This window comes from Heterodontus francisci, chromosome 16 (assembly GCF_036365525.1).
Source record: "Heterodontus francisci isolate sHetFra1 chromosome 16, sHetFra1.hap1, whole genome shotgun sequence".
In the NCBI taxonomy this organism is placed as follows: domain Eukaryota; kingdom Metazoa; phylum Chordata; class Chondrichthyes; order Heterodontiformes; family Heterodontidae; genus Heterodontus; species Heterodontus francisci.
The window spans coordinates 62,751,861-62,767,314 of NC_090386.1; the positions used below are offsets into that span (position 1 = coordinate 62,751,861).

General features: G+C 44.9%; 1 protein-coding gene across 3 annotated transcripts in view; it reads left to right on the forward strand.

Moving 5' to 3' along the window:
• Nucleotides 1-15,454, forward strand: part of LOC137378141 (brefeldin A-inhibited guanine nucleotide-exchange protein 2-like) — a 155,070-nt gene that overhangs the window by 122,986 nt on the left and 16,630 nt on the right. For all 3 annotated transcript variants that reach the window (XM_068048260.1, XM_068048261.1, XM_068048262.1), the window contains 2 exons: nt 618-757; nt 12,278-12,446. In XM_068048260.1, the coding sequence (XP_067904361.1) occupies nt 618-757; nt 12,278-12,446 (309 nt within the window). The remainder of the gene's footprint in view (nt 1-617; nt 758-12,277; nt 12,447-15,454) is intronic.

Genomic DNA, 15,454 nt, shown 5'->3' on the forward strand with positions numbered 1-15,454 from the left:
AAAAAGCAAGAGAGACAAATATCCCTTGCATAAAGCTCACCTGACAGCAGAGAACAGCAAATGCATTATAAATTCTTTGACAGTACTTTCCAAACCCGTGAACTCTAACGCTGAGAAGGACAAATGCAGCAGGTGCATGGGAACACCACCACCTGCAAATTCCTCTTCAAGTCCTGATTTGGTAGTATTGTGCCATTCCTTCATTGCTGGGTCAAAATCCTGGAACTCCCCCACATAACTGCACAGTGCATGTATTTACACCATATGGATTGCAGTGGTTCAAGAAGGCTGCCTACCACCACCTACTCAAGGACACTTGGGAATGGTAATAAATGCTGGCTTTGCCAGCGAGGCTCACATCCCATGAGCGAATGGAAAAAAAAATAGTTATGTAACAAATCAGCGCTCAACACTGAGTGCATTGGATAGCTTCCAAACTCCATGTTAAGTAATCGTTGTACAGCAATAACATCCTTGCCACCTTGTGCTTAAGCAACAAGCCACAGAGAATGGCCAGAATGTGAAATGAATGCCCCAATTGTTTAATGCCTGTATTAATGAATGAATGCTGCTACAGTCCTCCATTGATTTAATCATTTTGTTCATCATTTTTCTAGGAATATCTGATCAGAAACTCTTTGCTGCCCTCCTCATCAAATGTGTTGTGCAGCTTGAATTAATCCAAACAATAGACAACATTGTGTTCTTTCCAGCAACAAGCAAAAAGGAGGATGCTGAAACTATGGCAGCTGTACAGGTAAAATGAAACCTATTTGCCTGACAAAACTTGCCTGGAATAATGAATGTTGCCAATAATTATAATAAAGGAAGATGGTTGTGGTTGTTTGAGGTCAATCATCTCAGTCCCAGGACATTACCCTGAGGAACTCCTGCAGTAAAGGCCTGCTCAGATCGGGGGGAAAAAAACCCCGACGTGAACCCAACAGAACCACATCGGACCCGATCTCCGGAGACCCGAGCCGAGCCCGAAAGCGGGACCTGGAAGAGTGACCTGACCCGACCACGACATCTCATCGGGTCCCATCAGGTTCGGGTTGGGTAGCAGGCCTTTACCTCAGGGTAGTGTCCTAGGCCCAGCCTTCTTCAGCTGCTTCATCAATGACCTTCCCTCCATCATAAGTTCAGAAGTGGGGATGTTCGCTGATGATTGCACAATGTTCAGTACCATTCGTGACTCCTCAGATACTGAAGCAATCAGTGTCCATAAGCAGCAAGACCTGGGCGACATCCAGACTTGTGCTGATAAGTGGCAAGTCACATGTGTGCCATACAAATGCCATGCAATGACCATCTCAAACAAGAGAGAATCTAACCATCTCCCCATGACGTTCAATGGCATTACTGTCACTAAATCCCACGCTATCAACATCCTGGGGGTCACCATTGACCAGAAACTGAACTGGACCAGCCATAAATGCTGTGGCTACAAGAGCAGGTCAGACGCTTGGAACTCTGTGGCAAATAACTCGCCTCCTTACTCCCAATGCCTGTCTACCCTCTACAATGCACAAGTCGGGAGTGTGATGGAATACTGTCCATTTGCCTGGATGGTGCAGCTCCAACAGCACTCAAGAAGCTTGACACCCTCCGGGGCACAGCAACCCGCTTGGCTGGCACCCCATCCACCACCTTCAACATTCACTTCCTCCACCACCGACACAATGGCAGCAGTGTGTACCATCTACAAGTTGCACTGCAGCAACTCACCAAGGCTCCTTAGACAGCACCTTCCAAACCGTCGATCTGTACCACCCAGAAGGACAAGGGCAGCAGATGCATGGGCGCACCACCATCTGCAAGTTCCCTTTCAAGCCACACATCACCCTGACTTGGAACTATATCGCCATTCCTTCACTGTTGCTGGGTCAAAACCTGGAACTACCTTCCTAACAGCACTATTGGTCTGCCTACACCCCCAAGGACTGCAGCAGTTCAAGAAGGCAGCTCACCCCCTTCTCAACTGCAGTTAGGGATGGCCAATAAATGCTGACATAGCCACATCCCCCGAACGAATAAAAAAAAAAGCCGGCAATCAAATTCTAGCTGCTCCCCATAGTACAAGAGTTCTGGTGCTAACTTGAAATTGATTTAATTTTGAAGGTAATTTGGAAAAATAAATAGCCCAGTAACAAGTTAGCTAAAGAGAGTTGTGGTGAACTCTCCTCTGAACTGTACTGAACTTGTACATTGCCCACAGGTCATGTTGAATGTCACTGCTCAAATGCAAACGTATTGTTTGTTGGGGTGGGGTACTCATTCAGAATATTGCAAGATAAAAGCACAGACCGTTATCTTAACTGCAGTATTATTCATGAACAGATGTAAAACTTCTAAATAAAATTGCTTTTATCAGGGTCAAGTTATGTATGTTTTTTTGGTACCTTCCATCTCTATTGAGCAGAGAGACCTTGGGGTGCAAGTACATAGTTCCCTGAAAGTGACAACACAGGTAGACAGGGTGATGAAGAAAGCATATGACAAACTTGCCTTCATCGGCCGAGGCATTGAGGACAAGAGTTGGGAAGTCATGTTACAGTTACACATAACGTTGGTTAGGCCGCATTTGGAGTACTGTGTGCAGTTCTGGTTGCCGCATACAGGAAAGATGTGATTAAGCTAGAGAGGGTGCGGAAAAGGTTCACCAGGATGTTGCCTGGTTTGGAGGGCTTGAGTTATGAAGAGAGATTGGATAGGCTGGGTCTGTTTTCCCTGGAGCGAAGGAGGCTGAGAGGGGACATGATGGAGGTATATAAAATTATGAGAGGCATAGATAGGGTAGATAGCCAGAGTCTGTTTCCCATGGTAGGGGTGACTAAAACTACAGGGCATAGATTTAAGGTGAGAGGGAGGAGCTTTAAAGGGGATCAAAGGGGTAAATTTTTCTCACAAAGAATAGTGGGTATCTGGAATGAGCTGCCAGAGGACGTGGTGGAGGTAGGAACAGTAGCAACATTTAAGAGGCATATGGACAGGTACTTGAATGAGCAAGGCATAGAGGGATATGGAATTAATGCAGGCAGGTGGGATTAGTATAGATTGGCATTCTGGTCGGCATGGACACGGTGGGCCGAAGGGTTTGTTTCTATGCTGTATGACTATTCTGAAGCTATTCTTTTGAGAGCTTTCTTTGCTCAAATGGATCAGACCAATTTAAGGAGTATACCTCAAGGAAGTTCCCAGCATTTGATAAATGCCCTTGTAATTCCATATGCTTATTGCAACTCAAATCCCAGAAATGAAGAGTCTGGCTGTAAACTGGACAACTGAGTGTCTTAAGATTCCACGGCACCATTTCTGGAATTCATGAACTGCAAACCTATCTCTATGATTTAAATAGAGATCTGTATATCATTTGAATTTTATAGAAATATTTGAAACGGAGGCAAACACTGCTAAAGCTAGAAAGTGAGATTAGGTTTAGATTGCTGTAACAAAGATAAAAGTGGTCAATGGTCCCTCTGCTATAAAATCCTATTCTAATGATGCAATGAAAAACTTGTTTCTTTTAATTATTCAAAGACAGCTTTCTCCTGTCTCTCAAGTTTCATCAATGGCCATCACCTTTTCTAAAATAAAAGCTAAATACTGCGGATGCTGGAAATCTGAAATAAAAACAAGAAATGCTGGAACCACTCAGCAGGTCTGGCAGCATCTGTGAAAAGAGAAGCAGAGTTAACGTTTCGGGTCAGTGACCCTTCTTTGGAACGAACAAATATTAGAAATGTCACAGATTATAGGCAAGTGAGGTGGGGCAAGAGATAACAAAGGAGAAGGTGTAGATTGGACAAGGCCACATAGCTGACCAAAACGTCATGGAGCAAAGGCAAACAATATGTTAATGATGTGTTGAAAGACAAAGCATTAGTACAGATAAGGTGTTAACGGACTGAATATTGAACAGCTGCAAGTGTAAACATGAAAAAAAACAGTGGATAAGCTGAACAAACTAAGATGAAATGAAATAAATGCCAAAAACAAGATTGTAAAAAATAAAAAAATAACTAAAAATGAAAGTAAAATGGGGGGCTGTCATGCTCTGACATTATTGAACTCAATGTTCAGTCTGGCAGGCTGTAGTGTGCCTAATCGGTAGATGAGATGCTGTTCCTTGAGCTTGCGTTGATGTTCACTGGAACACTGCAGCAATCCCAGGACAGAGATGTGAGCATGAGAGCAGGGGGGAAGTGTTGAAATGGCAAGCAACCGGAAGCTCAGGGTCATGCTTGCGGACTGAGCGGAGGTGTTCTGCAAAGCGGTCACCCAGTCTGCGCTTGGTCTCCCCAATGTAGAGGAGACCACATTGTGAGCAGCGAATACAGTATACTACATTGAAAGAAGTACAAGTAAATCGCTGCTTCACCTGAAAGGAGTGTTTGGGGCCAGGGATAGTGAGGAGAGAGGAGGTAAATGGGCAGGTATTACACCTCCTGCGATTGCAGGGGAAGGTGCCATGGGACGGGGACGAGGTGGTGGGGGTAATGGAGGAGTGGACCAGGGTGTTGCGGAGGGAACGATCCCTTCGGAATGCTGACGGGGGAAGGGAGTGGAAGATGCGTTTGGTAGTGGCATCACGCTGGAAATGGCGGAGGATGATCCTTTGGATATGAAGACTGATGGGGTGGAAAGTGAGGACAAGGGGAACCCTGTCACGGTTCTGGGAGGGAGGGGAAGGGTTGATGGCAGAGGTGCCATCACCTTTTCCCTTGAGCTCTATTGCTGCTGATATGGGATCAGCAGGGGAGCAATTGCTTTTCAGTATTGGTTGTCCCCAATCTTGAGGACTTAATTTGTCTTGCCTAACTTGTGGGACTCTCTTAAAATTGCAAATCCGCTTAATAGAATGCTCTATTTTCATTTCTAATGTTTATATATAACCTTGAGTTCACCTGTCTGAATTGGTAGTTTGATCTTAGCGTTGTGCTATCATTGCTAGATTCAGGATTTATACGCTGAAAGGAGCAGTGCTCAGAACATTCCCCTCAGCTGGAGCTCCTTCCAAAAGCTTGCTTTCACCTGCCCTACTAAACTCTTCATCCCATCCCTGAGGACAACTGTACACAAAGCCCAAGTCCATTTAGGACTTTGCAGCTCTTAGAGGAGGCTCTTGTAGAATGGAAAGGTTATCTGTGGGGAGGACACAGTGTGGCTGCAAAGAGATATAGACGGATTAACTGAGCGGTCAACAAGATGGAAGATGGAGTATAATGTGGGGAAGTGTGAAGTTATTCACTTTGGTCGTAAGAATAGAAAAGCAGAATATTTTTTGAAAGTTTTGAAACTTTTAAATGTTGATATTCAGAGAGACTTGGGTGCACTCATATGAGGAACGCACAAAGTTAGCATGCGGGTATGGCAAGCAATTAGGAGGACAAATGGCATGTTGACCTTTATTGCAAGGGGATTGGAATACAGGAATGAAGAAGTCTTGCTACAGTTGTACAGGGCTTTGGTGAGACCACATTTGGAATACAGTGTGCAGTTTTGGTCTCCATATTTAATGAAGGATATACTTGCATTGGAGGCATTATAGAGAAAGTGCACTAGATTGTCCCTGGGATGAGGAGGTTGTCCGACGATAACCTGAATAAATTGGGCCTCTATTCTCCGGAGTTTAGAAGAATCAGAGGCGATCTCATTGAAACATACAAAATTCTGACGGGCTGGATGGGGTAGACTGAGAGTTTGTTTCCGCTGGTTGGGGAATCTAAAACATGGGGGCGCAGTCTCAGGATAAGGGGCTGATCATTTAAGACTGTGATAAAAAGATTACTTCACTCAAAGGATTGTGACTCTTTGGAATGCTCTACCCCTGAGGGTTGCGGATGCCCCATCATTTAAGGCTGAGATAGACATATTTTTGGTCTCTTAGGGAATTAAGGAATATGGGGAGTGGGTGGGAAAGTGGAGTTGAAGCCCAAGATCGTAATCAATGGCAGAGCAGGCTCGATGGGCCATATAGTCTACTTCCACTCCTATTTCTTATCATCTTGTGATCTCTCTTTTTGTGGAGTGAGTAGAAGACCTATTCTCTGATGGCCAGTTCCTTTCTCACCTGTACCCTTTTTGGGGAAAAAAAAAATTCACTTGGGGAATGTGAGCGTCACTGGCTACGCCAGCATTTATTGCCCATCCCTAATTGCCCTTGAGGAGGTGGTGGTGAGCTGCCTTCTTGAACCGCTGCAGTCCTTGGGGTGTAGGTACACCACACTGCTGTTAGGAGGGGAGTTCCAGGATTTTGACCCACCAAGTCAGGATGGTGTGTAGCTTGGAGGAGAAATTGCAGGTGATGGCATTCGCATGCATCTGCTGTCCTTGTCCTTCTAGGTGGCAGAGGTCGTGGGTTTGAAAGGTGCTGTCGAAGGAGCCTTGATGAGTTACTGCAGTGCATCTCGTAGATGGTACACACTGCTGCCATTGTGTGTCAGTGGTGGAGGGAGTGAACGTTGAAGGTGGTGGGTGGGTTGCCAATCAAGCGGGCTGCTTTGTCCTGGATGGTGTCGAGCTTCTTGAGTGTTGCTGGAGCTGCAGTCATCCAGGCAAGTGGAGACTATTCCATTATGCTCCTGACTTGTGCCTTGTAGATGGTGAATAGGCTGTGGGGGAGACGGGAGGTGAGTTGCTCACCGCAGAATTCCCAGCCTCTTTGTCACAGTAATTATGTGGCTGGTCCAGTTCAGTTTCTGGTCAATGGTGACCCTCAGGGTGTTGATAATGGGGGATTCTGCGATGGTAATGCCATTGCATGTCAAGGGGAGATGGTTAGATTCTCTCTTGTTTGAGATGGTCATTTCTGGGCACTAGTGTGGCACGAATGTTAATTGTCGCTTATCAGCCCAAGCCTGGATTTTGTCCAGGTCTTGCTGCATATGGACACTGGCTGCTTCAGTATCTGAGGAGTCATGAATGGTGCTGGAACATTGTGCAATCATCAGCGAGCGTCCCCACTTCTGACTTTGATTGAAGGAAGGTCATTGATGAAGCAGCTGAAGATGGTTTGGCCTAGGACACTACCCTGAGGAACTCTTGTAGTGATGTCCTGGGACTGAGATGATTGACCTCCAGCAACCACAAACATCTTCCTTTGTGCTCTGTCCGACTCCAACCAGTGGAGAATTTTCCCCCTGATTCCCATTGACTCCAGTTTTGCTAGGACTCCTTGATGTCATACTCAGTCAAATGCTGCCTTGATGTCAAGAGCGATCATTCTCACCTCACCTCTTGAGTTCAGCTCTTTTGTCCATGCTTGGACAAAGGCTGTAATGTGGTCAGGAGCTGAGTGACCATGATGGACCTCAAACTGAGCGTCAGAGAGCAGGTTATTGCTGAGAAAATGCCGCTTGATAGCACTGTCGACAATCTCTTCCATCACTTTGCTGATGATCGGGAGTAGACTGATAGGGCAGTAATTGGGTGGGTTGGATTTCTCCTGCTTTTTGTGGACAGGAAATACCTGAGCAATTTTCCACATTGCCTGGTAGATGCCAGTGTCGTAGCAGTACTGAACCAGCTTGGCTAGGGGCGCAGCCAATTCTGGAGCACAGTTCTTCAGTGCTATTGCCAGAATGTTGTCAGGCCCCATACCCTTTACAGTATCCTGTGCCTTCAGCCATTTCTTGATCATGTGGAGTTAATTGGATTGGCTGAAGACTGGCATCTGTGATGCTGGGGACCTCAGGAGGAGGTATCCGTTGCACTGTTTGCTTTTGTGTTTTTATTGAAACTGGTACTGTTGGTGTTTCTTGAACTTTATTACCCTCATTCTAAACTCCTAAAGTGCCAACCTTCCATCATCCACCTTGCACCTCCACACCTTGCCCAATATTTCAAGTGTTGAAACTCCTAACCTTCCTCAGTCTTGGGTCCCTGGAAGCTTAAGGCTTTTAATGCCCAAATTTGAGATTACCTAATCACTATGTTGATTTACTTTGTCGTCTTCCCTTTTTCAAGCTTGTATTATCCTGTCCTTGCTCTTCATTTTCCTTTCTTGATGATACAAAAAAAATTCCCAGATTTGTCTGCAGAAACATAGGAACAGGAGTAGGCCATTTAGCTGTTCGAGCCTGCTCCGCCATTATAGATCATGGTTGATCCTCTACTTCAATGTCATATTCCTGCACTATCCCTGTATCCCTTGATATCATTAGCAAGTAGAAATCTATCGATGTCTGTCTTGAACTTACTTAGTGACTGAGCTTCCACCACCCTTTGGGACAGAGAATTCCAAAGATTCACCACCCTCTGAGTAAAGAAGTTCCTTCTCATCTCAGTCCTAAATTTCTTGCCCTTTATTCTGAGATTGTGTCCCCTGGTTCTAGACCCCACAGCTAGGGGAAACATCCTTTCTGCATTTACCCTGTCTATCCCTTTAAGAATTTTGTAAGTTTCTATGAGATCGCCCCTCATTCTCCAAAACTCCAGAAAATACAGGCCCAGTCTTCTCAATCTCTCCTCATGGGACAATCCCACCCTCTCAGGAATCAATCTGGTGAACCTCTGCTGCACTCCCTCTATGGCAAGTATATCCTTCCTCAGGCAAGGGGACCAGAACTGCAAACAATATTCCAGGTGCGGCCTCACCAATGCTCTATGCAACTGAAGCAAGACTTCTTTGCTCCTTGTACTTGAATGCTCTTGCAGTAAAGGCTAACATACCGTTTGCCTTCCTAATTGCTTGCTGCACCTGTATGCTAGCTTTCATTGACTTGGGAACAAGGACACTTCGGACCCTTTGAACATCAACACTTTCCAATCTCTCACCATTTAAGAAATACTCTGCACCTCTGTTCCTCCTACCAAAGTGAATAACCTCACACTTATCCACATTATATTCCATCTGCCATGTTCTTTATTTTTTTTATTTTACTGTGATATGTGTGTCACTAGCAAAGCCAGCATTTATTGCCCATCCCTAGTTGCCATTGAGAAGATGGTGGTGAGAGCTGCTGTAGTTCATGTGATGATGGTACTAACAGCGATGTTTGGTATGCAGTTCCAGGATTTTGATTTTGGGAGGTGCTGTCGAAGAAGCCTTAGCCAGTTGCTGCTAACTGGTAGATATTACACACTGCAGCCATAGTGTGCTGACGGTGAAGAGAATAAACGTTTGAGTTGGTGGGTGGGTTGCTACTCAAGCAGACTGCTGGATGGTGTTGAGCTTTGAGTTATGCAGTTGCAGTCATCCAGGCCAGTGGAGAGTATTCTATCACAGATTCTGACATGTGCTTTCCATATGGTGGAGAGGCTTTGGGTGTCGAAAAGTGAGGCACTTGCTGCAGAATACCCAGCTTCTCACCGTCTCTAATAGCCATGCCACTTATGTGGCTAGTGCAGTTGAAATTCTGGTCAAAGGTGACCCCTACCCCCTTCCCCCAACCCCACATGTTGATCATGGAGGATTCAGTGATGATGCCACTGAATGTCATGGGGAGATGGTTGCACACTCGTTTTGGAGATGGTTGTTGCCTGGCACTTGTGTGGCACAAATGTTACTTGCCAATCATCAGCCCAAACTTCAATGTTATCCAGGACATGCTGTATGTAGTGTTGCGACCGACTGCTCCAGTCAAAGCCCCCAATCAAAATATACGATTCTGATTGTGGTGGGAAAAACGCACTGTTAATTCAATCCCATCGCTCCACAGATCGCCTAACGTATCATTTAAAACTTTCCAAATTGAAGAAAGACCCAGCCAAATTGTACCATCTATTAATCCCCGAATGAGGCTAACCAAACCAGATGTCTTTAAATCAACAAATTAACTCTTTAATTAGAAGAACTAAATTTTTAAACACTATGAAGATATAAACAACATTTAAAGTAGAAAAAATGAGAATCCTTGCAAATTTACAATCCAATGTTGCTTGAAGTCCTCACAGCTGTCCGATGTGGAAAAAAAGGTTCTTCCACAGTAGAATAGTCCGTAGTCTAACTCCAACAGTAGGTGATGCTTTCCTTCTCCAGCAAATTTCAAAAATTAACGACTTGCAAACACTTTCAATAGGATCAATCTGATTTTTGTGTTTTTGAGGGATAACTTCCCTTCCTTCAGTTTAAATTACTAGAGAGCTCTGTTTTGGCTTGAATTTTATTAGAATTTTGAGAGATAATTAAACAGACAAAAAATCCTATTCCTTCAGTTTAAATGGTTGAGTGCTTTTTTTTTCAGGTGCTAAACACCAGAGCTGTCTGTCTGTGTGTCCTCTGTGTCTGTGTTCTATTAGAACAAACTGTCTTCAACTAAAAAGCCAGTTCAAAATTGAATTGTAACAAATGTATCGCTTGATACTGACTCCCAGTGGCTGTACCTATGGTAACGAGAATGCACCCTTTGAATCGCAGTCTCCAAATGGTTGTATCCAATGGCAACCAAAAATGCACATTTCTATAACTCCTGAGGCATGCTGGTTCTTAAAGCAACACAGATCTTTTGCAAACCTTAAAGGCAAACTGCATATTCCCGGAAAAAAAACTACAGGACCATGACAGTAGGTATAGACTGCTTGACGTTTTGAGGAATTGCAAATGCAACTGAATACTGCAATCACCAGCCATCACCCCCACTTCTGACCTTTATAATGGAGGGAGATTCATTGATGGAGCAGCTGAAGATAGTTTGGCCTAGGACGCTGCCCTGAGAAACTCCTGCAGCAATGATCTGAGATGGAAATGATTGGCCTCCAACAGCCACAACCATCTTCCTTCGTGCTTGGTACGACTCCAACCAGTGGAGAGTTTTTACTGAGGCTGTGTTTGCTGACTACAACCACTAGGTGGTGCAGTACTTCCATATGCACAAATGCAGACTCATGCACTGAAACTTCACTGTCTGTGATGCTTTTGGCAGCTGCCAGTAGTAAAGATGGCGCTGCTCAATTTATCACAAAAACAAATGAAACTCAAGTCCCCAGTGGCTGTGAACGCTGCCTCCATCCCACCCCAAACAGTACCCCGATCCTTTTCACCGCTGCTGCCCGTGCCCATCTGCTTGCTCCCCACCTCGCCACTTCCTCCCCTCTGCTCTGCTCCCTGTACCCTCCCACTTCTGCTCCCCGCTCCCTCCCGCTCGCAGTCTCCCTCCCCTCCCCTGCCTGTCTTGTCATACTCTCTCCCCTGCTTCCTCAGTGCGGGGAAGAGAGACGGCGATTGTGGGAGGGAGCGGGGGGCAGAGCTGAGGGGAGAGAACTGGCCCACAGGTAGGTGGGGGGGATGAAGCGTGCAGCGAGCAGCTGAGGGGGGAGAAGCGAGTGGCCGACAGGTGGTTGGGGGTGTGGGAAAGAGATGAAGCGGGGAGCAAGTGGCTGACAGGTGCTGGAGAAGGGGAAGCGGGGAGCGACCGGCCGAGGGGGAGAAATGGTGAGCTGAGGAGCGAGTGACAAGCAGACATTGTAGTACGGGGTGATGTTTTTGCGCACATGTGCGAATTAGTCCTGGCAAGCCAGGTGCTGACATAGGCTGCATATTTGCAGAACCAGACTGACAGCAAGAGCCCATTCTGTGCATGTGCGAAGCTGGGAGTACTCTGATGACGCTGGCACTGGGCTGCATTGTCAGGAGTCACTTTGTTTTCCTGATTTCCATTGACTTCAGTTTTAATATGGCTCCTTGGTGCCACACTCAGTCAAATTTTCCCTTGATGTCCAGGACAGTCAGTCTCCCCCTCACCTCTGGAATTCAGCTCCTTTGTCCATATTTGGACCAAGACTGTACTGGGGTTGGAGTAGAGTGGGCTTGATGAAACCCAAACTGAGCATCAGTCGGCAGGAGACAATAAGCAAAGACTAGATGTTTCCCTACTTCCGACCAAGGGAATCTGAAATATAAATCAGCCAACACATTACTAGCGGATTCTTCATGGCATTAGTGGCGGTTTACTCTTTTTGTCAGACTGGCAAGACAAACTAGCCAAATTGTCAAATGTAGAAAGTTCAGGGGGTAAATGAAAAAACAAATGAAAAGCAAAGAGGGAGTATGAGAAGAGATTGGTAGCCAACATAAAAAAAATTTAAAAGCCTTCTATAGGCATATAAAGTGTAAAAAGGTGGTGAAAGGAGGAGTGGGCCCGATTAGGGACCTAAAAGGAGATTTACACATGGAGGCGGAGCCATGACTGATGTAATAAATTAGTACTTTGAATCTGTCTTTACCAAGAAAGAAGATAGTGCCCAAGTCATAGTGAAAGAGGAGGTAGTTGAAACACTTGGGATTAGAAGAACTACAGGAGTGTGAAAAAAAACTATAATTTTTTTTTATGTACAGAGGGATTCGATCGATGCTGAGGTCCATATTGATACTGAAGACCAAGGAATGTATCGATACATGACTTCACAGCAGCTTTTCAAACTCCTGGATTGTCTGTTGGAGTCACACTCGTTTGCAAAGGCTTTCAACTCAAATAATGAACAGAGGACAACGCTGTGGAGAGCGGGTAAGTCCTATACACGTGGTTAATTAAGAGTGAAACTTGACAGCTTAAGTTTAAATAAGCTGCACTATTCTATATTTCCCTAGTATTTTACATTTGAACAGTGACACTGCATTTCACTCTCATTTGTGAATAAAATGGATGTATTTCAGTGAACGTGCCTAATTGTATGAAAAAGCAATGGAACTATTCAGATGGACCCAACTTGGTACATTCTGCAAGATCTGAAGTAGTCAGTAAAAGGGTTTATATGCTGAGTGTATTCTATTGGCCATGAATTAGTGGGAAAGATATAGAGGAACAAATTTGTGAGGAAATTACAGGGAGGTGCAAGAATTATAGAGTAGTTATAATGGGGGACTTCAGTTATCCTAATACAGACTGGGATTGTATCGTGTAAAGAGCAAGAGTTTTTAGAGTGTGCTCAGGAGAATTTTCTACATTAGTATGTTTCCAGTCCAGTGAGGAAGGAAGCATTGCTGGGTCTGGTTCTGGGGAATGAAGCATGTCAAGTGGACCAAGTGTCAGTAGGGGAATAGTTAGGGGACAGTGATCATAGTATCATAAGGTTTAGGTTGGTTATGGAAAAGGACAAGGAATAATCTAGAGTAAGAATAATTAATTGGAGGAGAACTAACTTCAATGGGGTGAGAACGGATCTGGCCCAGATAAGCTGGAATCGAAGATTGGCAGGCAAAAGTGTAACAGAGCAATGGGCTGCCTTTAAAGAAGAGAGAGATTGGGTTCAGTCCCATAAGGGGGAAAGGCAGGGCAAACAAATCCAGAGCTTCCTGCATGACGAAAGAAATAGAGTTAAAGTGAAGCAGAAAAAGGGTGCTTCTGGCAGATGTCAGGTGGATAATACAATGGAGAACCAGACAAATATAGAAGGTTCAGAGGTGAAGTGAAAAAACAAATGAGGAGCAAAGAGGGAGTCTGAGAAGAGACTGGTAGCTAACATAAAAAGGAATCTAAAAGTCTTCTATAGGCATATAAATAGTAAAAGGGTGGTAAAAGGACGAGTGGGCCTGATTTAGGGACCTAAAAGGGGATTTAGGCATGGAGGCAGAGGCATGACTGATGTAATAAATTAGTGCTTTGAATCTGTTTTTACCAAGGAAGAAGGTAGTGCCCAAGTCATAGTGAAAGAGGAGGTAGTTGAAACACTTGGGCTAAAAATTGATAGAGGAGATATTAGATAGGCTCGCTGTACTTATATAAAAAAAAAAATTAGTAAGTCACCAGGACTGGATGAGATGCATCCAAAGATACTGAGGGATAAAAGAGTGGACATTATGGAGGCACTGGTCATAATTTTCCAATCCTCCTTAGATACAGGTGTGGTGCCAGAGGACTGAAGAATTGTAAATGTTACACCCTTGTTCAATAGTGGGTGTAAGGATAAACCCAGCAACTACAGACCAGTCAGTTTAACCTCGGTGGTGGGGAGGCTATTAGAAATGATAATTTGGGCACAATTAACAATCATTTGGGGAAGTACGGATTAAAGAAAGCCAGCATGGATTTGTTAAGGGCAAATTGTGTTTAACTTGCTTGCGTTTTCTGATGTCATAGTCAGAGTTATACAACACACAAACATCCTATCGTGTCCGTGCCGGCCATCAAGCACCTAATTATTCTAATCCCATTTTCCAGCACTCGGCCCGTAGCCTTGTATACTCTGGCGTTTCAAGTGCTCATCTAAATACTTCTTAAATGTTGAGGGTTCCTGCCTCTACCACCCCTTCAGGCAGTGCATTCCAGATTCCAACCGCCCTCTGGGTGAAAAAAATTTTCCTCAAATCCCCTCTAAACCTCCTGCCCCTTACCTTAAATCTATGCCCCCTGGTTATTGACCCCTCCGCCATGGGAAAAAGTTTCTTATCTAACCTATCAATGCCCCTCATAATTTTGTATACCTCAATCATGTCCCCCCTCAGCCTCCTCTGCTCTAAGGAAAACAACACTAGCCTTTTCAGTCTCTCGTCATAGCTGAAATGCTCCAGCCCAGGCAACATCCTGGTGAATCTCCTCTGCACCCTCTCTAATGCAATCACGTCCTTCCTATAGTGTGGTACCCCAGAACTACACAGTACTCCAATTGTGGCCTAACTAGTATTTTATACAGCCCCATTCTAACCTCCTTGCTCTTATATTCTATGCAACAGCTGATAAAGGCAAGTATCTCATATGCCTTCCTAACCACCTTATCTACCTGTGCTGCTGCCTTCAATGATCTATGGACAAGTACACCAAGATCCCTCTGACCTTCTGTACATCCTAGGGTCCTACCATCCATTGTATATTCCCTTGCCTTGTTAGTCCTCCCAAAATGCATCACCTCACACTTCTCAGGATTAAATTCCATTTGCCACTGCTCCGCCCATCTTACCAGCCCATCTATATCGTCCTGTAATCTAAGGCTTTCCTCCTCACTATTTACGATACCATCAATTTTCGTGTCATCTGCAAACTTACTGGTCATACCTCCCATATTCACGTCTAAATCATTAATGTACACTACAAACAGCAAGGGTCCCAGCACAGATTTCTGTGGTACACCACTGGTCACAGGCGTCCACTCGCAAAAACAACCCTTGACCATCACCCTCTGCGTCCTGCCACTTTGCCAAATTGCCCTGGATCCCATGGGCTCTTACCTTCTAAACCAACCTCCCATGCGGGACCTTATCAAAAGCCTTACTGAAGTCCATGTAGACGACATCAACTGCTTTACCCTCATCTGCACATTTAGTCACCGTCTCGAAAAATTCAATCAAGTTAGTTGGACAATCTCCCCCTGACAAAGCCATGCTGACTCTCCCTGATTAATCCCTGCCTCTCCAAGTGGAGATTAATCCTGTCCCTCAGAATTTTTTCCAATATTTTCCCAACCACTGATGTTAGATGCACCGGCCTGTAATTACCTGGTTTATCCCTGCTACCCTTCTTAAATAATGGTACCACATTCGCTGTCCTTCAGTCCTCTGGTACCTCTCCTGTGGCCAGAG